The 23,810-nt window shown below is 42.4% G+C and overlaps 1 protein-coding gene across 7 annotated transcripts in view; it reads right to left on the bottom strand.

Moving 5' to 3' along the window:
* Positions 1 to 8,019: 8,019 nt before the first annotated feature.
* The window catches only part of LOC118504344 (nephrin-like), a 140,293-nt gene continuing 124,502 nt past the window's right edge, over positions 8,020 to 23,810 (bottom strand). For 2 of the 7 annotated variants that reach the window (XM_036038707.1, XM_036038711.1), the window contains 8 exons: positions 22,441 to 22,522; positions 21,802 to 21,961; positions 18,833 to 18,969; positions 18,477 to 18,752; positions 17,991 to 18,331; positions 17,697 to 17,882; positions 13,075 to 13,338; positions 8,020 to 10,403 (listed from right to left, as the gene is read on the bottom strand). In XM_036038707.1, coding sequence (XP_035894600.1) covers positions 10,206 to 10,403; positions 13,075 to 13,338; positions 17,697 to 17,882; positions 17,991 to 18,331; positions 18,477 to 18,752; positions 18,833 to 18,969; positions 21,802 to 21,961; positions 22,441 to 22,522 — 1,644 coding nt within the window. In that variant the 3' untranslated portion in view covers positions 8,020 to 10,205. The remainder of the gene's footprint in view (positions 10,404 to 13,074; positions 13,339 to 17,696; positions 17,883 to 17,990; positions 18,332 to 18,476; positions 18,753 to 18,832; positions 18,970 to 21,801; positions 21,962 to 22,440; positions 22,523 to 23,810) is intronic. The other 5 variants (XM_036038706.1, XM_036038705.1, XM_036038709.1 and 2 more) reach the window with 4 other exon arrangements.

Genomic DNA, 23,810 nt, shown 5'->3' with positions numbered 1-23,810 from the left:
TTTTCATATAAACTAAAAAATCTTTTCGCAAAATTTGTGTTTTTCTTTGGTGTTTGATGAATGGGTTTGACTACTTTCAAGAATTCATGTTGTGTTCTTGTTCAAGTCAGCTTATTAACTACAAAAGAGTTGGCTTAGGACAGTTAGTGGGAATTAATTCCGCTTCCATTCAAACTAGTTGGTTAACAGTAGTCCAGCAGAAACGATTCTGTCCAGCTGACGTGGGAAACACGCATCAGAGTTATGATTTTCTCGGAACAATTAAAAGAATAATTGATGTTCAATCTTTGCCCTAAAGCATTTAACTGCGATCAATTTGCCGGTTTTGCTGATTGCATGTTCACCGGTCGTTCGTCCAATGGGTTGACTCGGCTTAGTTGTTGGGAAATGATGCTTTAACGACTTGAAGCGATGAAAATTGGAAGGATTGCACCTTATCTGTGAGTAATTTTTATGAAATATATGGTTTGGTATCTGTTAGTCTTACAAAAGGTGCTATTATATACTATTTCTTCTTCTTCTTCTTTGGCCTAACGACCTCTTGGGTCATGTCTGTCACATCTGGTTTACTGGACTTAATGATACCACGTAGTTGGATAGTCAGTTCTCACTAAGGGGGAACGGTTCGGATGGGATTTGAACCCCAGTCATGACGTATGAAGACCGGTGCCGTTGTTGTCTCATCACCGGGTCGCCCCGCGTAGTTACTATTTATGATGCTATTTGTTTTTTCAAAATGTACTTGTTTTCAAGGAACCAAAATATGATTTATTTATTGCTGCGCAGAATAAATAAATTATTTTTTGAGTAGAACGCATCACAATACTTATTACTAACCGTCAAAGTTTTGTTTACGTTACACACAATGGTTTACATATTCTCGTGGATTCTCGTCAAAAACGTAACGTTTCGTCTAATCAACGAAATTGGACTCTGGTTTCGGTAGCGTTGATTGATGAATGAAAGATACGATATCCCTTCGCCAAAGACATTTTCATCGCCCCTTTTTCTTCCACTTGTGCAAACATGTTTGTTCCCCACAATCAAGTTATTCACACCAACGCTATACATCACTTTGGCGCATCTCGCCGCCTTTCAGCGCCGTTAGTCGTAAGTTGGGGTTTTTTGTTTTTGCACCGCTTTGCCGCTGCCGATGGAAAACAAGTCTTAATCCTACGCCGGAACACCAAAGGTTGTGTGGTTCACACGTCGAAATTTTACCCGTGCGAAATGTGGGTGTCGTGTGGGGTGAACAGAGGGTGAGAAAGAAAGAGGCAGTTCCAGAAGAGGGTCTAGGATGCTCTGGCTGGAAAAATACGATCGTAAATTTGCACTTTTAATGTGTTTGTCACCAAAGTTGTTATCAGCCGGGAAAGATGCGGTAAGCGAAAGCGTGTCCACGGGTACGCTCTTTGAAGAACAAAAAGTTTGGTGTGTCTAGTGGTCATCCGATTGCACTGGCCGAAAGCTGCTAGCAAAAACTCTCGACTGCACAAACACGTCCAGATATACACATACATACCAGTCGTGTGCTACCAGCCGTGATTTTTTGTTTGAGTCTTGTTCCCGAACTCGTCCATCCTTTTCACTTCCGGCAAACAATCGAATTTTGTGAACCGACTTCCCGTCATTCCGTTAGTCTGGCCGTTTTCTTCCGCGATGCGTTGGTTGGTTTGGTTGGTCATCCCATTTTTCATCCTTCGCTTCCCTGATTCCCACGATTCTCTGTTTCGTCTCTCCCCGAATGACCAAAACTGCTCCCGTGCATCGGTCTTTGGCTACGGTATTTGCACAAACTGCACAGCGGGTGTGTGGGTACGCCCAGCATAAAGTGACCCCGTTAGGAAAATTACTCCTTCCAGCTATGGGCCAAAACTCGTGACTCTTTCTAAAGCAAGGCGACGCCCGGGGGCACCGAGCACAACTGCTGATTACACATGGTTATGAAGGCAAACACACAATTTCCCGAGCATAAAAACGATCGACCACTTCCTTCCCTGTCTGTGCGGTGTAGAACCTTCTGGAACGTCAAGCCGGCACGGGAAAGCTTTCCCCATGCTTTTGGACTATTTGTTTGTGGGCAAATGAAAGGCCAGAGGAAGACTTTTCTGTAAATGGGGATTTTATGCTTGTGCAATGTTGATCCGTTTTTCCGAGGTATGAACGTTTGCCAATGATGTGTGCGAGTAGAAATAAATCCACGGAAGGACGGGAAACTCTAATTTCGGATGAGGATTTTAATAGCAAATTCAAGTTCGTACTTGTGTTTGGCAATTTGCCTAAAACAAATCTGTTTTGAATAGATGGAAAGATTACTTTCAGCTCTTGATGATTATTACTTAGCAAATATTTCGGAAGATCAATGGACTTTTCATTAATATTGCTAATAATGCACATATTTAATCGAACATATCGACCATCGAAGAGTAAATCTCTCACTTAGAAAATGTCCTCAATTCTCTTTCTTATATGCTTTCTAATATTTTGACTCTATATATTTGACTATATGTAAAAAAATACTAGATTTTTATTTAAAGCCATGCCATCAGGACGTTCCTAATAAGTTAAGTATTTTTTTAGCGAAATAGAATTCTTCTTAACAAGAATGTAATGAATTCTTTTAAGTGTTTGAGAAAAATATCCTGATTGATTGTTTATTAATTATAGGTCATTAACAAAGTAGTAGATCAATAAAATTATTTATAAAATCCAATTTGGAATAATTAAATAAACTTTCGAAAATAAATGAATATTTAACTACATAAGATGATGGAATCTTGATAAATTTTCAGCGCGAAAAGCCTTTCAAATAAATTTCAAGAAGAAGTATTGCATGGGTTACTTCTTTAGCAAAACATAAATAAAGCTGAAATAAAAGACTTTCTTACATTCCGTTTGGCTTAAACTACCACTCATTCGAAATGACATAAAACACAAATCGGTGAACTGTCTCCCAGCATAACTTACAAAAAAAAAACAAGTTCACTAGCATGTTCTCTTTTGTGTGCATCGAAAACAGGTGATAAATAAAATATTTAAACATAAACACACGGCACAAAGCACTGATTAAAGGAAGCACAGTCAATTACAACTTAATTACGACCAGAAACTAGATTGTTAAACTAAAATAAAGAACCTAAAAAAACATAAAAAAAAACAATTCCTTGCATCTTTGGCACCCAGTTGGGACAAAAAGAAAAAAAACATCACACACACACACACAAGCACCGTTTTAAATTGGATAGGGAACAACAAAAGTCAGGCCCGGCTGCCAGGGTGGTTTTCTTTGGCTGCATTCTTTATGCGGTACGACACGGTAGCAGCGAAATAAAAAAGCACCCAAACGGTCAGTTCTTGGTGGCCCTGGCGCATGTTTCGGGGTCCGAAGAGCGGATAATTTACGATTTTTGTTTGTCTCGGCCGGTTGCCGTTGCCTAACGCTTCGGAACAAAATGCGCCCACCTTTTTCGGTAAACAATAGGACGGTGGAATGCTTCAAGGATATAATGAAAACCTCCGTACAGGCCACACAGCCCTTACCCTGTTGATCGGGAAATGGTTTATGCCGTGCTTTTGCCACCCTTTGCCGATGCTAAGGAAGGAAAAGAAAAAGTCACGGCCGAGTTTTTCCATTACACCATTTTTACAGGTTGGTTGTTTTCAGCCGAATGTGAATTGTTGTGGTGCATGCTTTGTGTGGCTGTGTGTGTGTAGGGGTACTTTTTTACCACCCCCCCCCAAAAAAAGGGATTTGTTCCATCCCGTTGTAAATCAAATTCTTACAAAGCAAAACAATCATCCCCCTTCCTGCCTCTCCTTTGCTGCCTTGTTCCCTATCCCGACAAAGAAAACAAAAGCAATCTTTTTTCATCACCTTTGCGGGTGGGTTTGAAACCACCGCTCGGTACGCAGTCAGCCTATGGACTGGCTGGCTGCATGGCGATCGGCCAGTATGCCGAGGTACCTGAGGTTTTGTTTGCTTGTTTGATGTGTATTTTCGGCGTCCCAGGACACACTTACCGTTCGGTTGCTGGCTCGAACACACGTTTTTTGTTTGTTTTGTGTTTGGTTTAGTGCGGGCCGAACTTAAAACGGGGCGGGCACAACTTAAGCGGTGCAAGATAGAAAGCATACACGCATTGAATGAGAAGCATAGCATGCCAGGAAAATGGGGAACGCCAAAGAAGCAGAAGGTGGTGCGTACAGATGGGATGAATTTCCACCGATGGGGATAAGGAAAAGAATAGGAAGTGAAAGAAGAGGACAGGGGCAGAAGGCAGATTTTAATTCACAACCGTACTGAATAATTTATCGACTGTGAAAATTTATTAACACGCCTGTGAGAGTTGTGCCGAATGACCGGCACGATTTTTGGCACTGGGAATCTGAATCTGGGTGGTGTTGCTTTAGCACATTTAAAGAGGGTGTCAGAAATCGCTTTTTCACTCTTTTAACACCCTTCGGGAGTGCTGCCACCCGGAAAAAAGGGGGAACAAAAATTCAACGCAGTCTTCAGCTCTGTTGCGGCACTGTCTGACCGGTTGATGGGTCCTTATAAAAGAATTTTTGTTGGGGTATATGTATGCTTTTTGCTGATAACCGGGAAGAAAAGCGTGTTGTTATAGTTTTATGAATTAATGAATTTTGTAGATAGCACTGTATCGTTCAGGATATAAAGCCAAGACGACAACGCATCGAGCTTATAACCGTAGTTAGTTTGATAGGAGAAAAAAGTTCAATGTAAGTGTATATATTTTGGATTTATTATCAAAACAACCCTAGGTGGTTTTGACAGAGTCTGGGGTATAGACATGTGAAAATAAAGTTCGTCCCAAAATAACCAACTTCCTTAATATTAAACTTCCTCCTTAAATAAAATTAAATAACTACTGTGGCCTTCAACAAACAATTCGCCCACATTGGTATTATACTACTGTCTCCAGCCCTTTCTTGAAACGGCAAAAGGAATCAAAAACACGCGTAATAAAAGAATAGTTCCCACCTTCTTGCGTTAGCCTAGATGAGCAACTCACCCCGTAAGCCGCAAAGTATGAGCTCAACGCCATCGTAGTACCATAAAAATCAGTTCGGAAAATCCTTCAACAATCCTCACACGGACAGGGGCGACTTTAACGAAGGGTATAAGATTTACAACCTCACACAGCCCACACTTCGCCGTTAGGCCAGCTGGTCACTCTAATGCTACCGGCTGACCGTTATCAAAGAACAGGGAGGTAAAGAAAGGTAAGAGAAGCGTATACCCAATTATCCGGACGTGAGGGGTTCCTAGGACGAAACTTCGATTTATGGTACAATTTATGCGTTCACGATGTGCGTCCACGTGTCGATGTGATAAGAAATGGTTTATGCGTGTAATAGCGTAAAGAGAAAGGAAACGAGGATACGCAACACTTGCATGGGAAGGCAGGCTCAATGGAAAAGCGTGTAGTAATTTACGTGCTAGAAGAATTAAACTTTGATACATGTTGCAGTCGGTGGAAAGGCTGTTAATGGGAGCTTGTACCCTTATAGTTGCTTGATAGAAGAGTTTATGTCACAAGGGCTATATACAGGGGCATAATGGAGATAGAGAACGTTGCTCTGTGGGTAGCCACATGGTCTAAGACAAAAACATTTGTTTTAAAAGAAGCGTTTTATGATATAGTTAAGATATTATTACTTCATATAGACGATCAGTCTAAGAGAAACAATTGCTTAAATATTTCAAAGTCAAGCAGGTTGAAATTTTGAGTAAGGCTTAACCAATAAATGAGGTTTCCAGAAACTGGCATTACGCATTACGTCTTCCATCCATTAAATGCAGCATGTTGTCATAGTGGACCTTACAGGGTAGTCATATTCAAAAGAATTCTACTTATGACTACCTCTTTCAAGAAAGTCTAGTAGACGGCTGTAAACCTAAACGATCCTTATTTACATGATCATTGAGAGGAAAATTCAGAATCAACCATTAACAATAAAAAAAGATCTGCATTATGATATGTTAATATACATTTTTGAAACTTTCTGTTAAAAGTTAAACTTGTGATGATATGTTAATATACATTTTTGAAACTTTCTGTTAAGAGCTAAAATTGTGATGACATTTAACAACTATACAGCTCGTATTCAAAACGAATTTCAAGATATGCTATGCTCACCCATCCGTTTGAGTCATTCCCAGTGTAAGGCGTCGCGACGAAATTGAAATAAAAATCACTTTACTCAATCGAGTTCGTTAGCAAATAATGAACGACCATTATAAATGAGCAAATGTCGCGAAACGTGATGGAATAAAACGAAAGCAGGAAAAAAACGACCCCGCTGCCATTTTGGTTGGATTAATCTGATCGATGTAAATTTGTCATCCTGCAACTACAGCTTGGGCGGCGATGGTCGGTCTGTCACAATCCGACAGGTGCCGCGCTCGTGAGTCATCGATTGCGTCGTCTAGATACGTCAATGCTACTAAGCTGACCATTTTGTAACGAAAAAAAAAAGAAAAAGTAAACCAAATCCTTGGTCCAACTGCACCGCGACACACTGCAAGACTGAAATGCTTCCTTGAGTTGGGGATCGTTAATTTTCCTGTACATTTGACGTTTGTGCCAGAATAGGATTGCAACGGGGGATTCAAAAGGGAACCGGTGCCTGGATTTGTCCGCGCCAATGAAGCGTCCCATTAATTCTGCATTCAGTCCAATTTGCAATAACTGTCGAAAGGCCAAATGAAGTGGGACGATGCAGGCCATGATGGTGGTGTGTGGGAAGTGACAATGTGGTGTGTGTGTGTGTGTAGGGATGCATTTTTGCATTTCATTTTCCCGATCCGTTTGGGGCACGAGGACGAAGGCTTAATGCTTCGCCGAGTTGTCAGTTGTCTAGATGAGCTTCATTTTTCCACCCTTTTTCCCGGCTTATTCCGTAGCGTTGGAGCGGGGATCAGATGGAAAGACCGGAATTCGTTTGAGTATTTCGTTTTTGTCTCTGTCGGCAGCATTCAGACATTTTATTCGTACCGGTGCAACGAGACATTCAGAGAGTTACATGTGCCTTTATTTTACAGACAGACCATCAAGCGTTCAGCCAGGCAGACAGGCAGGCAGGCTGGAAGGGTTGGTTCTGGCATCAGTAGTTGCATCGGGGATGAGCAAAATGAAAAATGTTTCTTTCATCTCGTTTCTGTTGCTGTTCGCCATTTCGTGGCTGATTCACGCTGCCCAAGTACAGCTTCCATGGTTTTCAAAATGGAATCCCCCCTCCCCCCTTTTTTTCGTGGCTTCTTTTTGCTAACCCAATTCCGTTCGACACTTTGCATTCGGAGCTTTTGAAAGCATGTAATGTGAGTGAAATAGAATAATTTGTTCTCTACAGTTGCTTCCCATCACGAGTCGGATTTAAATGCAATGAAAATGTATAAACGGGTTAAATACATTGAAACAACTGTACCTTCAACCACCGAAAACCGCTAATTGGTTCTTGTCGTTACAGAATGGTGAATTAATTTGAGAGCTACTTTGAAGAAACGGAAGATAAATTGCAACTTATCCTAAGGCTTAATTTGATACAGTGTTAGGATAGTTTAGGATGAGTTTTACCAACGGAATGCTTAATTAGTTTTACGCTCTTAAGAAGAAAAATGTAAATAGTGTTACAAAATAACCAACGTATGTTTTGACTTCAGGAAGGATTTTTTAACTAAATAATTAATTTTTACAATCAAATTAAACGATAGTATTCAAGCGTTGATGATAGTAAGATAGCGAAGAGGATTCCGTGTTTGAAATCAAACTTAAAACCGATCCGATCGATCGATCGATCGATTAAAACCGATATTTCATTCGGATCTATGACAAGTGACAATTCACAGTTTAAAAGTCGTTTTTAAATTTATCTTGTGATATGTGATGAAAAAGCTATCAAACTTACTTACTTTGTCCCAATTCCGATATCTCATAAAATCTTCTTTCGTGTATTTTCGGATGTGTACACAATAGAGGATTGTAAACCACCAACATGGTAAGTTAAATAATCCCTGCTTTTTTCATTTATTTCAAAACGATTCATCCACCTTGATGCATCCGGAAGAGGAACACTGTGGAACACACCGCAATCTATACGCTCGTTTCCCTTCCAGTGTGTCCCCTCCACAACGCTTATCTGTTTATCTGTTAGTAACAATTAGCTTTATGAATCTGTTCCACAGTTTCACACAGTTTCCTTTGTTTTTACGTACACATGTTGTCACATCCTTCTTCTGGTTAGTGGCTTGTTAATATACCACCGGACTTTCCGTTTTCTTCCAGTTTGTTAGAAACGTCGTTCCGTCAGTTGTTTGGCTGTTTGTTTTGTATGTTGTATGCTAATAGTTGCGAATGAATCAAATCTAATGTACAAACAAAACCGACTTATGAAAACTTCCCGCTGTACGAGAGACTGCACACTATTATACACTGTCAACCACTCGATCAAACCACGAACAATCCAATTCATGCTAAACTACATCATTCTAGGCAAAACTTACTTTACTTTGTCCTTGCTCACAGCGGGCGGAACAATCGTTCGTGCTGAAATTAGCTAAAATCTTAACCAGTTGGTTTTCGTTTCTTTTCCATTTTCACTCGTTTCCATACTTTCGTTTTCATTATCTCGTGTTTACCTATTTCTTTTATCATTTTTCTATTCTTGATTCTATGTTTATTGTTATGCTTGAGTTTTACGCCACTGCATCTTTTGACTGGATAGTGGGATAACGTACCTGCAGATCTCTGTAATTACAATATTTTACACCAATCTCCATCGATCGCACCACATCGTACACCAGTGTGCTGTTTGTATGTGTTTGTTTTGTTAGCAAATGCTTTTTTGTCAACATTTTCCATTTTACTAAAAAAAGTCAACCGTTCGCGATAAATCACCGTGTCACCATCGAACTGGATGTGGCAAGTGTTCAGCTAATTTGATTTTTTCTGTATCGTTAACTACTTTTGCTCACTCTCGTGCGGCTCCATACGTACACCTTGTCTATTTTATACACACTCACTTCCACCTTCGTTCACGCATATCCTTACACAAACACTCTACACCGCCCATTTGTTTATCAGTTTTAGTAGTAATAGTAAAGAGATGATTTGTGTTTAGTTTGTGGCGCATAGTGCAAGGTTACGATTACGATTTAGCTTACGGTTTCCCTTTAATCCCTTGGGTTTGATTTAAATATCGAGTTAGATAGTAGTGTTGTGGGATTTACGTGTGATTTTAGTTTCATTGGTTATAGGACAAACATAAATCTAGAAACAAGATGCAGTTATTTTCGATTTTTATTACACTGGTACGTAACACAAACTATCCCATAGTTTCTCAGTTTTTGTTCCGTTTGTTGCCACCGTTTTTATTTTTCATTGTAGGATACCTTCATAATTTAAGGTTAGTTTTTTTTTACAGCATAGAAAGAGTTCCGGTTTGTTTTGAGAGTAGTAAAAATCGTCGGTTCGTTCTGCGTTCCGATGCGCTGGATACCGTTTCCTATGTACAGGTAAGTTTTCACTGTGTGTTTTCTGTATGAGTGTTGAGAGTTCAAATAGTATTAAACATTCTTCTGTTAGTTTTCAGCTCTGCCTTGTCCGTTACAGTGTCGGATGGATCGGTTTTTAGTTTATTGTTTGTTACATAGTTTTCCATTAGGTCCAATTAGAAAACCGTTAGAAGAAAATAACAAATGATAAAATGTTTTAACATTTTATGATTATTAACCCTACTGCCGTCTTGCAACATTACAAATTTAGCAAGTTTTAATAAAACTTCCTTAGTAATATGAACCGAATTACTAAACAGAGCATTTTATTTGTGAGAACGAAGGGCTAAATCGGTGAAAAAATTTCCTTGATGGTCAATAGTAGTAGTGGTAGAAGAAGTTGCAGTAGTAGTAGTAAGCCGGACATCAATCAACCACTCTAGAGGGCAGTCGTTTGGTGGAGCTGTTTCACTTCCTATCAGAAACGGGTCGCATGGTTCAGCAATCGACCCTCGCCGATCGTCGGCAGTCCACCGGTGGAAAGATCTTGTGAGGCAATGGAACCGCCACCATTGGACGCTCCAACCGACGGGTTGTGGGGTAGTTCAGGAACCGTTTGAAGTAAGCTTGGCTGTGGGAAGGTTTCCGGCAGGTTAGTGTGTTAGTGGTAGGGTAGAAGCAAAGCAATGGTTTATTGAGGTGTGGTAAGAGAAGATCGTTCAATCGTGATGGTGGGATTTGAATCGAAGAAGGATTGTAAAGTACATTGCTGATCGCACATCCTATCGAGCGAAGCTTTGTATGAGTCAGTCCGTATGGTAGGCTTTGGTGGTGGTATGGGTGGTGGCGGCGGCGGTGGGGAAGGAGGTGGAGGAGGAATGTTAAAAAGCTGAGAAGAAACAACGAAATAGAAATCATATTAAACATAAATAAAATACTTCTTGCAAGTAATATTAAAAGCTAAAATCAGGTGAAATGAAGAAAATTATTTGAAAGAAAAAAATCTTTCTAATTGCAACACGATGTTTCGTTTAAAAATATTCTTTCATTCTGACAGTCTTCATTTTTGTATGCTTTGATAATGAAACAACCATCCGAAAATAACCTTAAGCGATGACGCGATGACACTGATAATGGGATTTTCTTCCCTTTCTCGCTTTATTTATGTGTTCCGGTGGACGAATGGCCACGTAATGAGATCAAAATGTCCCACTCGCTCCCAATTACAGCGGCACTCAAAAGCTTCTTATCAAAAAGGCAACGTAAAAGCAACTAATAGCCTCGACTGGTCAGCAGTAAATGATGTGCTTTCTTTAAGTAAGAAGAAAGGAAAAGCAAGCGAAAGACTGGGCAAAAACAAAAACGGTTCAATTAAGAACCGAAAAATGTCTCCGAACGAATGATGGAAGGAGCAGCAGAAAGCACAAATCTGTCCGAGGTGAGTGGTTGGAAAATTGTTGCGCGACTTGTCCCATGGTGCCCGGCCGTTTGCCGTTCATTCACAGACGGTTCAAGTTCATCCGGTGTCGCCAGCTCTGGTCGATCGAGAAGCGAGACGTATCACGTGAACGTGTAATATGCTCCGGGGAAATCCCATTAGCCCAAGGGCTCTTCCATCATCGAAAGACAGCTTAAATAAAAAGCAAACAAACGGATTCACATGCGCACACATACATAAATCATTCGCCACGCCGGTCGCAATCGATCCGGTCGGGGTTTTGGGGCTGATTGTCAATTTACTTTCTGCTTTCTGCGGTAACACTTAAATGTGGCCTTGTTTGGTGTGGTTGGATGTATTTGTCTGTTTTTTTTCTTTTCGCTTGGTCTTACTTCTATTTTGTTACACAATCCCAAATATCGACGCCGGAGATATCCATTTGCGATAATAGTGTGCGGCGGTTTTGGGCGGCACATTCTTTGCGAGCTGGGCGGTTGGCTGGAGCGAACTCCGCACACTCTTCCGCTTCTGGCATACTTTGAATCGTTCCGGTCGGGTTACTGCTTTACTCGTGTGCCTGTGCGTTCGCTGGCGAAACAGGTCGAAGGTGAAACGGAAAGCCAAAGTCCGTAGATCAATCAATTTAAAGCAACAGTCGGCTCATCGTCACGGAGATCCGTAGATCTATGGCGTTCACCATGGCAAAGCTGTGGAAGGTTCGTTAACCGGCGTTCGGTCGGTGTCGGCAGGAGCACAGTGGAAAAAGGACAGCGTTCATTATCGGGACAATGAGCTCATTTTTATCGGTCACCCCGAAGGTCGATCGGTATGTGTGCGGAAAATGTGGAAAATGTTTCATCTCATCCCATCCGTACCGTTTCTGGTTTTGGAGAACTCGATTAGAGTGACTGAAAGCCCAGACACGCTGATCGCTGATTATTGGCATGCACCGAACGACTTTCGAATCGGATTGCATTGTGCAAATTTATAGAAATCCATCCATTACTCGCATTCTCCCTAGCTTCTTTGTCCAGATACAGATTTTAATCTCTCTTCCATTACTTTAAAGCAAAGCACGAGAGCGAATCTGTTTCGTTACTGTTGCCGGGAAAGGCACAGCTTTTCGATGGCTGACCTGTGCAAGATAAGTTGCGGTCAGATTTATCACTCTCTAATGGCTTTTGGTTGGTTTGATTGGATGTTCTGTGTTTCCATGATTTGCTAAATTCGTTAGCAAATGAATGATGGATCGGCAAGCGTTGCGATTAAAAAATCGACCTCAAATGTAACTTATCATCGAGCCAATGCGGACGTTAGTGATTATCTCATTTACAAGAAAGCGGGTCGAGTTTTAAAATAAATCATACAAAATCGGACTTATCATTGCTCTTAAGATTGAGCTAAGTGGGTGAGTTGCTGTTTTTATCATCAACGATTTTTAGCGGGCTAATCAATGCTTCTTTCTAAGTTTTGACCAGATACATGTAATTAAGGGTTGTTTTTCTCTTAGGATGTGCGTGAGTCCAAAGAAACGCAACTTTCGCCTTTTTCTGTCCAGTATCTCTTATTGCACAAACATTACTGCATCGAAAACCTCTTTGGAAAGTCATTTATTTTCCTTTCCATCCGTCTTGCCATTTAGCATTGGCATTCATTTATCGTGGATCGAATGGTACGGTCGAAGTATTAAGATGCATGAACCAATGTATGTTTCTTGTCTATTTTTTCATTTTCAAATGAACGAACAGTAACGAAATTTATAACAACGTTAATTAAACATTAGAGATATTTGAGTTTATGGAGACATATTGGGAGACACCAATTATTTTAAATACGAAATATTTCCCCAATATACGTAATTAATAAATTATACTTTAACTTCAACAAATCTATCAACTAAATTAAATCAACTAAAAAGCATTGCCATGAATGCACGAAACCTGTTCAAACGTAAGCTGCCGCTGGAAGGCGTGATATCAATTTCCCATTTTAAATCATTTATTGCATCCACTACTTTAGCTGCACCGATAGCACGCAACTTCAGCTTCTGATTCAAATTCTCACCACCGCTATACCCCGACGGATAGTGCGCCCCGTTGTGTGACAAAGCGAATCAACTTACCGGTTCGTTGGAGCAGTGCTGCTGATTGCCAACCGGAAGCGAACCCCCGAAAAGGGGCGGTGGTGGATAGCGTTCGGTCAGCGACGATTGGCTGGAATCGGGTGCCCTTTGAAGTGGTGACTGCACTGACACCGTATGCTGCTGGAGCAGGTGACCACCGCTTACCGGAAGTCCGGTAGCATGGGAAATCGGTATCGATTGACGTGGTGCATTCGTGTAGACTAGGTTGCTCGTATGTACGGCGGGATGATGAGCTAAATCGATCTGCGAACGATGAATGTGGACAGAAGTAAAAAGAATTGATAGAATGGAGGATAAAAAACCACGCACATTGCTCCACAAAGCTCATACGAGAGAAATAGTTCTTATTTAGAATTTTAAACAATTCAATTTGAAGCTGCATTGAAGCAAAAGTAGCAAAAGTTGTGAATGGTTTCACCAGCAGTAAATTTATTCGTATTTTGCACTCAAAATTGTATTGCTCTTTTGCAGTTTAAGAGCAGAGCAAAACGCACAAGCCATAAATATTGTATCGCTGCATTCGGTAATGCATAATCCTCCCCCTTCCCTTGCTGCACCTGCACTAAGGTTGCATAATTTGCATTCGTTTGCCCCTGGTAACTGGTTTTTCGCAGCGCGTAAATACATTTTGCAAAGATTAACTATGTCCGCAGTTTTTGTGCCGAAATGCAGAAGCAAACCAAGGCAACGGCTGCGACAGGAGACGGGCGGAACGGGCACTTATCCACGGTTTGCTTTCCAAATAACCCAAATTTCCTATTTCATAAAATATGCGAATGAATCAACGCACCAACGCCACCAAACCCCGGGTGGAACATTTTGCAGCAGGATTAGATTTATCGCTCGTTCAGTTGTAAATGATTTGCAAATGAACATTTACACCCCCAGCTTCGGGTGAGGAATGCGTGGGAAAGGTGCAGTGAACGAAGAGCGGAACAAAGAAGGATTTAATGTAGTTCGCATTTGGTTTGATGTTGTACCGGTGGTTTGCAAGCACTGGACGGGGCAGTGTACCAATTGGGGGATTTATAAACATAATATGTTTTGACTGGTAAGTACCAAATTATGGTAAACTAATGGATCATAAATATGTTATTGAGTGGGTTTTCCATGACAAAGCTACCATTATAGAAAGGGAATTCTTCAACTAATTGGCTTTCTTCTGGAAGACGGTAGGTTGGCCAAACCGAAAACAAGACAATCTTGAATTAGAAACTCTATCTTAGACAGGATATATTACGAAAAACAGTAGTGATATTATTCAGCATCTTGATGCAAATATTGGGGACTCCCAAGGCCTCTTGAAGATACTTAAAAATATGAACATAATAAAAGAGCTTTTGTTCAGTTTACCAGCTGCGTGTTTTACTCGCTCTTGTTTCATATAGCTTGGATGAATTACTCCACTCATACATGTTGCAATAAATGTGGTTAAGAACGTTTCGCTAAAAATTAATTTTAATAATTACTCGAGCGAATAATATTTTTTTCCAGCAGTCAATAAAATCCAGATAACTCCGACAAATTCAATGTTATCAGGAGTTTTAGAAAATGTGAGGAGCTTGAATAAAAACTGTTCTACACTGTATACAGGTTTCACATTCTCAGTATTGCACAAGTTAAACCTGAAGTGAATTATTGGGAAGTATTTTGATATATTGATCAATTAAAGGTGCAATGCAGTTGCAATGAACTGCATAGTTGCTATGAACATTTATAATGGAACACTAACTTTTGTTTAAAACTTTCGATATAAACTGTTAATTAAATTAAATATTGACTGATAAATTGCCCTTCTACACTAACTCTGGTTGCTAATTAATTTAAAATGTATCGACGTTTGCGCTCACCAGACTGCTGTTGCTGCATGAGGTTTTGTTAAACTAATAACGGAAGCAAAGGACATCAGTTTCACACGCGACCAGTTTCTGTGCTTCCGGTGATCGATTCGATTAGCGACACCATGGCATCAACTGTGCAGACTTTGCAGTGCGAAACAACTTTGCATCTCGTTGCAAATTATGATCGTATGTGCAATTAAGGAACGTTTGTAGTTTCGAGTGTGGCGGGGTGAGTTTGCTTTATATGAATATTCCTTACTTTTGCAGTAATACTAACCGATTACTCCGCAACGTTCATACCTACCGCAACCTTAACAGGACAGGCGGGTTACAAACTTACCCACCGAATGGAGACGGCTGGGAAGAGCACGGCTTGCCGCGGGTGGTCTGCACAGGATTGATGATGAAATTTTAAATATTTCATTAAAAACTTTTCGCTTACGTACCCGTACAGTTGGGCCGCTAGTTGACAGCATTCTCGAGTGGCGCAAACACGCAGTTTTCCGGCGACGACCGGTACATAATCAACATTAACGTAGTCGGTGGCCGGAAGCACCCGGAATGTCACCCGGTCACCCGGGGTCCCAGTGGAAAATGTGAGCCGATAGCTGAATTTCAACCGAGGGGTCAACACGAAGTCAAAGGTGGGTCTGGTGAGTGCGGTCCGGCGAAAGAGAAATTTCAGGAGAAAGCCCTAGCGGAGCCCGAAACGTTCCCACGGAATGGTATAACAAAGTACCGAAAACCGTGGTCGACACTGGTGGGACAAAATAATAATGTGCTAGGTGCATTGAATTTATGCTCGGGCCGCATCCGGTTCCACCCGACCGGCACACGGACCGGAACGCACCTCGAATACCTTGAATCGCGAAAACCCAAAGCAGCGAAGGTAAGCTATGCAAAGTATGAGAAACATTTTCGGCCCCACGGTCCCACGGGGGGGCCGTCAGGGTTTCGGGATTGCGTACGGTCATGCGGGCCACGGTGGTCCAAGCTGATCGTCAAAGGTTCCCGAGGGAGCTACTACACTGGCTCCCTTTCGTTTCCGACTCGGACATCATGTGGCCGGGTAGGCGTTTGGGCGGGACCATTCAGGAAAGTGAAACAGGACGGTGATAGAAAGTCATGATTTGAATTTGCGAGCTATTCTTCCGGCCAACAGTTTGCCCTCGCTTTACGCTTCTCGCTTCCCAGGGGAGAAGGAACGCTCACAGCCCGACGCTGACTGGGGACTGTCCCGTTCAATGGATAGCTGGGAGCCGGCAAGATCGTTGTGCCATGTTCAACGAACTACGGTGCTACTTCCGTGGGCACGGTCATTGTTTACTCGCTAATGAGAAATTTGTCCAATCAGATGTGAAATGATTCGATGGTCGATGGCAGAATGTCAGGGTTTTCTTCTTCTTCTTCTGTGGCACTACAACCTCGAGAGGTCTCGGCCTGCCATTTCTGGCTTTCTGTGACTTAATTTTACCCGTAGAAAAGTAGTCAGCCTTTCGTACGGGGAGGCGGTCTGGATGGGATTTGAACCCCGGCCCTGCCGTGTGAAGACCGGCGCCGCTGTCGCCTCGGCCACCGGACCGCCCCAGGGTTTTGGCTGGACTAAATATTGGCAGGCGAAGTTATGCTAATGACCGTGTCTTTATGTGGAAACAGATAGGAGAAAAAAATCTTTTCGAAGGAAAACCATTGAAGGAACATCAAGAGTAACAGTGTTAAAGTTAAATTTAAGCCTTCTGACTTTGAAGAAGACTGCAATTACCCAGAAAATATTTTTAAACATAAAAAATAAACATTTAATTCTTGTAAATGCACAACAGGTTCGAGTGCGTTTGACAGTAGTTTTCGAGCTAAGAATTACTAAGAAAATCTGTCGGTTGTTCAATATCATTTGAAGTGCTAATAATTTTTGTTTGGTACTGATATGTTGGTATTTTTGAGCTTGACGCCTTATACCGTCGCCACCGATCATTTCATTAGTTTGGCATGCAGATGCCTCCTCGCTGTACTGAAGTACCAATGCAACAAATACCCTTAAACTATTATTCTTCTTTCTAGGTACTACAATCTCAAAAGGTCTCGGTCTGCCATTTCTGGCTCTCAGTGACATGATTTTACCATAGCTGGATTATTAGTCCTGCACACGGGAAGGCTGTCTTGGTCGGTCCTGCGGTGTGAAGACCGGCGCCGCTATCGTCTCGACCACTAGACTGCCCTATTTCTCTTCCTCTTTAACTTACTTTCACTGGCAATTACATATTTTTTCTCAAGGTGCAATTTACAGAAAATATGTAATCAATTCTTATGATGTGAATTTAACAATTCCAAGCTGAAACAATAAATTTACAAGAATATTTCTATATAAAGATTATAGGTTATTGCTCACTATCCAGATGGATAAAAAATCATTCTTTTCAATGATTAAGAGTTACACATTTCCAAAGAGAGATGTAAGAAATCAAGCCAACGGTATACTAGATTCCATGGGACAACCGGATATCGTGAAATGGATTTCATCCCTGCTCATCAACTATCCCACAACCAATTCCAATCAGCAAATCGATTGAATCGCCCAACTTTCACTTAACTTTACACAATACTGATTGTGCCAGTAATTTTTCCGTTCTCGGTTCCTCCGTCGCTCGAAATCGTACTTTAACCACAGCACTTTGCTCTTTATCGTTTTCCACAGAGGAGGCATGCGAATGGCTCGGTTGTAATGCCAAATTGGCCATTCCCGGCGCCCCGAGGGAGACTCACCTGGGCATAGATCGTTGGCTCGGACCGCTTGATGTCGGATTGCCGTGGTCGGCCCAGCGTTGCACTGACGTACATCTGCGGTTGACCGGGATTGAGCTTTGGCATTCCTCCTATACCGCCTCCTCCACTGCCCGGTCCACCTCCACCCACGCCGCTCATCGTTAGGTCGGCGTAGGTCAAGTCGTGCTGAAATGAGTGTGCCATCAATAATAAAAAGAGGGATAAATAATCGTACACAAAGTCGGTACCAAATCTCTGCCAACCAGTACTGCCGAAACGAGGCGGAATGCATACCTTGTGACCATCGCTTCCATATCCACCGATGATGGGGGTCGAAATGATCGTACCGTGCATCGGGATGTAACTCTGACTATCGGACGACGCCACCGGGTACACGTTCTGTTGCATACAGTTTTGCTGTGGATGCTGCTGCTGTTGCTGCTGCTGCTGCTGGACGTCTCTGGCTAGAGCGTAGAATGCACGCGTGTCGTACGTCGCGGCGGCCGCACTCGGAGGCAGCAAGCCACCGGACTGCTGTTCCGCCATCGCGGCCGTTGCGTAAAGCCGGGGATGGGCCGCATTGTTGAGCCACTCGAACGCTTTCTCGTCTTCTTCCAGCCGGTGCGTTAGAATCGCTGTGGAATTAGATAGACTGAAACTTATGGCGAAAAAATGGGAATTTCCCGTGCGAGGCCGCGGTTGGGAAAGCAGGTGGGTAGAAAGAGAGGGCTCCATCTACTTTTTTTAAAACATTTTAAAGGGACGTTCAAGCAAACGAACCTTGTGGAATGATGTCCGGGTTTTTCTCGATGCTGTCGATGCTTCCGTTGCACTGTTCCCTGGCCAGATCCGCATCCGGAATGGACTGACTGATGCCGGAAGCATCGTTCGTTGACATGTTGCTCCCACAATCGCGATCCCGGCCGGCTGACCCTCGAAGGCGCGTCACGCACACGATGATGGAGGCGATCGATATGAGGGCGGCCACCACCCCGAGCAGCGTACCGATGAACGGCTTAATCTGCAGCAGTGCCGGCGAATAAACGAGAGACAAATCTGCACGGCAGGAAAGTTAATGGTGGAATGCGCTTTTTGAATTGCCAGGAACGTGAGCGAACACACACGCGCACACTTACCCGTTTGTTTCTCAGGATTTTTCAACGTGAACGCTTGCAGATAGGTGGGATCGCTGGAACCTTTGGAGTTTTTGGCAGTGAGTATAATATCATATCCTACACCGGGCTCGAGTCCTTTCAGGTCGAACGAAGGTGAACTACAGTGTACAAGAAAGGAAAGATAAAAAAAACCCGTTGAAATCTAGGGGATAAAGTAGTACATGGTTGGTGAGAACAACACTTGGATGCGATTGATTGTAACATTCGGCAGCAGTGTTCAATTTAACCTTATAGAAAAAAGCTCTACAGTTTAACAGTATAGAAATGCATTTGAATATATTATAGCTTAAAGGTTATCAACAGTCTTTAGAAATTGATATGATACTTAAATTGAGGATATTTGTGGACTCTAGATATATTAATCTTCATAAGTAATCTGTATATCAAAACTGAGCCTTGTTAACCAAATTTCGGTATAAACTTTTACTAGAATATACTTGTTTATATTGTCCTCCATAGGTCAAACATTCCACTGTATCAATATTGATTCCATGCTTTTGAATTCAATCGGCAAATTGATATCCGCCAACGTTTCTATTAGCCGTTCAATAAAAAACTTCAACAAAAAATACTTCTTATTCCATTCATCACAAAGTCCCGTCGTCCATCAACCCAACTCTTACCGCGGAAAAATAAAAACGAAACCATTCACTACCGGGGATGCAGAATTCACTTAATGAAATGCGCAGCTTTAGCTGCAGCTGCCGATAATTACCGCCATTCGATGCGAACTGGCATGACCGAACGAACCGCTGCCATTGTTCCGGGTAATTGCACCGGAAACCGATTTCATGGGTCGTGTCAATTTCCACGCCGGGGACCAGTTTACGGTTGGCCAGCGCGAACGCGAACGGGCAGCAAACGTTTCAAGACGTGGATGCAAAAGTTTAACCGAAAGAGACAACTAACAGACTTCAACATGAACGGTCACTTCTAGTGGAAGGTGAAGATTCGTCGCGGGACCGCTTTATCGTATCGACCGGTTGGCGATTTATCTGCCCATCGGACGGAGTTAATTTTTCTCCCACTTTTCCTCCTTACACTTTTCACCTTCCAAAACGATCTCTGCCACGCTTTGTGTACTTTTTATTGACTTCCGTCTTTTTGCACCCGGCCAGCGTGTCGTTTCGTCCGTCCGGTGACCCCCGTCTGTTCGCACGACCCTAATTAGTTCGAGTGAGTGAAAATGCGTGCATCCATTAGCGTCTGCAGCGGACGCGACTCGGTCCGCGAAAACGGACCGGAAATGGCCAAGTTCTATGTTAATTAGCTGCCCTGCATTTTCTTAGCTCGGTGCTAGGCGTTCCGCTTCCAACGCCGGCCGGTCGGGAGGATGTTGTGTAAGAATTATTTACATCTTTCTCCCTTCTAAGCTTATTTACGCTCGTGCGTCAGTCTCCGTGTGCCAAGCGGAAGAAGCGAAAAGTTAAGCAACACGAGCGCGCTACTGGTACCAGTTTTTGTTTTGTTTTTTTTTTTTAGTATTGCACACAAGCAAGAGCGGTACATTTGCACTTCACATTTTCATCATCGTAGCAAATGTTGAACTTTTTAATTAACTCCTTGCGCGAGCCGTTCGGCCGAAGGGTATTTAAGCGTGGGATGGTTAAGTTTTAAAATTCTTCCAAATTTGAAATGAAAAATTCACGCTCCAATTGGGTTGAGTTGTTGGCGATACCGAGCGTTGGCTTCCCTGCGACCTGGACGCTGCGGGGCAAACGTTCGCGCAATTCAGACATTCCCGACACTTCCCGGATGGGAAACGATTAAAACAGTAAGCATTCAATTTGGTCGAGTGGCGTTTAATGTTTAATGCAGGTTGCTGGTCTGGCGAGCGTGTGAGAAGAAAAGTTGCGCGGAAATGCACTTTAGGCAATTTGTTTATGAATTTCCAAGGATGTACGGAGAACTTCGGGCAACGGCCAAAGCAGCAAACATTTGAAAGTTCAATTGTACGATATCATTATGAAGCATTGCTACTGGCCAGCATCGCCGGAAAAGGCTCTCAACTGTTCGATTTTGTTCTTCACCTTATTTGTACAGTTGATCAGCTTCCAGCAAAATATAATGAACATACAATTAATGATAATTTCAGTTTATTCAAGGAAAAGCGGAAGCTTTCTTTTTAGTATTTAACTTTGCTACAAAATCTGTAACAAGCCACTAACTGATCTCTTTCTAAAAAAACATCCAGGCACTTTGAACGATCTCTATACATTGCTGTAACTTTCATAAAGACCCAGCCTGAGTGATTCATAAATTTTACACAATCCCCCTAATAAGCTGCAAAACTCAGCCACGGGTAAGGAACATGTTCTCTCGCTCGGTTCTCTATTTCCAGTCAGTACAAAGTAACGCTAATCTCAAATCGATGCTAATAAATTTTAATTGCCTCATTGTAGCCGGCAAGCCTTTGCCAGCGGTGCCATTTCTGGATTGTGTTTCGTTCATGATTTTCCGCATTTCCGCGCATTGCCACTTTTCCAGTGGCATCAATTAATTTTAATTGGTTCACTCTGCAACCCTACAAATCACAATAGTCCGTGCCACCGGTACCGTGGCACGGCGCTAAACCGTGATGTCTCCGCCGGCACAATGCTTCTCAAATACCATCGAAAATATCGACCAATCGAAGCTAGTGGTGCCGCCGTGGTTAGGCATCTTTCATCATTTGGAGCCTAATGATGACCCGGTTCCGTGAAGAAGTGCCAGCAGAAAAGGTCGGTGGCAATTGAATGCAAAACTGCCTCAAAGTGTGCCATTTAAATGGCGATGCAATGCCGTACTGGTAGTTAAGCTTGCCCAGCCCCGGGCTCGAGAATGTTTTGATGTCTGGTGAAACGTGCCCTTATTGTTACTTTAAGTACCCCGGTAAGCTTCGAAACCTTTTTCGCTCCATCCCACTCCCCCCGTTCGTTCGCATTACTCACGTTGATTTAATCGAAGTCATTTGCTGCCGGCTTCCGATCACGTACAGCTCGATCTGGAAGACCTGTGGCAGCCCACCGTCGTAGCCCTCCAGACATTCAATCTGCAGCATGTCAAACGTCTGATTCAGGATCGTACAGTTCGATAGTGGATCCGGTTTTCCTGTGGAATGTGGAAGGTGAAGCAGTGGTAAGCAAATTGAAATTAATAATGGTGTTTGCGTGCAGGAATGCTAACGAGAGAGAGAGAGAGAGAGAGAGAGTGAAAGAGAAACGATGCAAAATAAAAAAACAGGGCCAACCGGGGCAAATTGGCATCGGATAAGTGGCTTTTTATTGCAAGCTCCGTAGTGCTAACAATCTGTGTTTGTATGTTTTCTCGGGATGGAGAAACCCACAGTAGTAGGTATGAAGCATGTTGAGTTATTTATGTTGATTTTCTATGACCGGGATGAACGTTAGCGAAAACAAGTTCAGTTTAATTAATTTCAGACATGAATAAAATAAATTAAAACCAAAAACTGTTCACCACAAAAGTCACAAAATAAATAAAACTGTAGCTCGCAAACCAAACATATGCCCAAAACTCAACTCAGTCGTCCCATCGGTTGGGTCATGAGGCGTACACGGCTTAAAACTTACCTGCTGGTATGAGATTGAATAAACAAGGCTCCGTTTGGGCGCCAATTTCGTTCCGGCCCCAGCACAGCAGCGTCCCGTAGTCCTGTGAGTATGGAAATGAGAGAAGAAGGGAAAAAATATATACGTTCCAGTTAAAACGGACTGACGAGTCACTGACGAATCCATCCATTCAATTCGAGTCCGCATCGATTTTGTGCAAAATTTCTATCTTAACATGAATCGTGGACTGACTAGACCGAAAGAAGCAAAATAATATGACCGCCCCACGCCACGGCCTTATCCTTGGGTAGGATCAAAAGTTTTTGCTCCTTTCACCTTATGCTTTCTGCTGCTGCTGCTGCTGCTACTACTCCCATGATTCTTCGAAACAGCAGCAACATCAACCCGAAATCGAATATCAAGCCCTGGTGCGCTCTGGGTAAAAATGATGAACGAAATAATGGGCAGACGGTGAAAATTGGAACCATCCCGTGCAAGCCGTTTTTCCCGGGAAACCGAAGCATGGTGCGGCATGGAAATTGGAGATCAACGAAAGATGATGAAAAATGAAGGGCTTTGACGTGATTGACAGAAGGCAGAGCTGGGCCGATCGAGCTGACGACTAGGGCACGGGACTGCAGCGGTACCATCGATAGGAAAATATATGTGTTAGCAGTGCTCGGCGATGATGGAACGGCCAGGGGGTTTGCGAAGGAAAATAGGACAAAGCATCATTTGCAATTTGCTCGGAGCTGATGAAGACGTATGACCGAAATTGTCATTCGGCGGGCTGATAAATTATCTTCCGGCGTTCTGTTTCAAAGGGGTATGATGTGAAGGTGGTGGCGGTGAGCAGGAGGATAGGATCAGGCTGGAGAAGGATGTGCAGTGTTCTGGCCACAGGCGGAATTTGTTTTATTGACTGTTGTGATTGAAAGTTCGGGGTTTAGCGTTGTGATGAAAAATGGATTCGATGGCGGCGCACTGATATTTGATTGAAATCAACCCAGCTCAAGCGATGGCACACTTCGGGTACGGTTAGTTCGATAGGATCAAAAAAGGGAACGTAAGTTTATCACTTGAAGTCGTCAGAGGGAGGATCAACGCTCAATGGATAATATAAATTATTAAAATAGTTGAAATTAAAAAGAAAAAAAAGAGATATCTTCGAAAGATGGACCCAACAAATTGTTTTCAATTTTTATTCTTCTTTTACTTGGCTCAATATAATTTTATCATAAATTAGTATTTAAGTAAATAATGAAACTCGTAGTCACCCATGATCGCTCAATAGAAATTTGATTCTGTAATATTTTTTAAAGTAAGGTGCCGTTGAAGTTGAACTCTCTCAAACCTTAATGTTTATCAAATTTCTTCACCATCAGTGTATT

This window comes from Anopheles stephensi, chromosome 2 (genome assembly GCF_013141755.1).
Source record: "Anopheles stephensi strain Indian chromosome 2, UCI_ANSTEP_V1.0, whole genome shotgun sequence".
NCBI lineage: Eukaryota > Metazoa > Arthropoda > Insecta > Diptera > Culicidae > Anopheles > Anopheles stephensi.
This window is presented reverse-complemented; position numbering and strand designations above follow the sequence as displayed.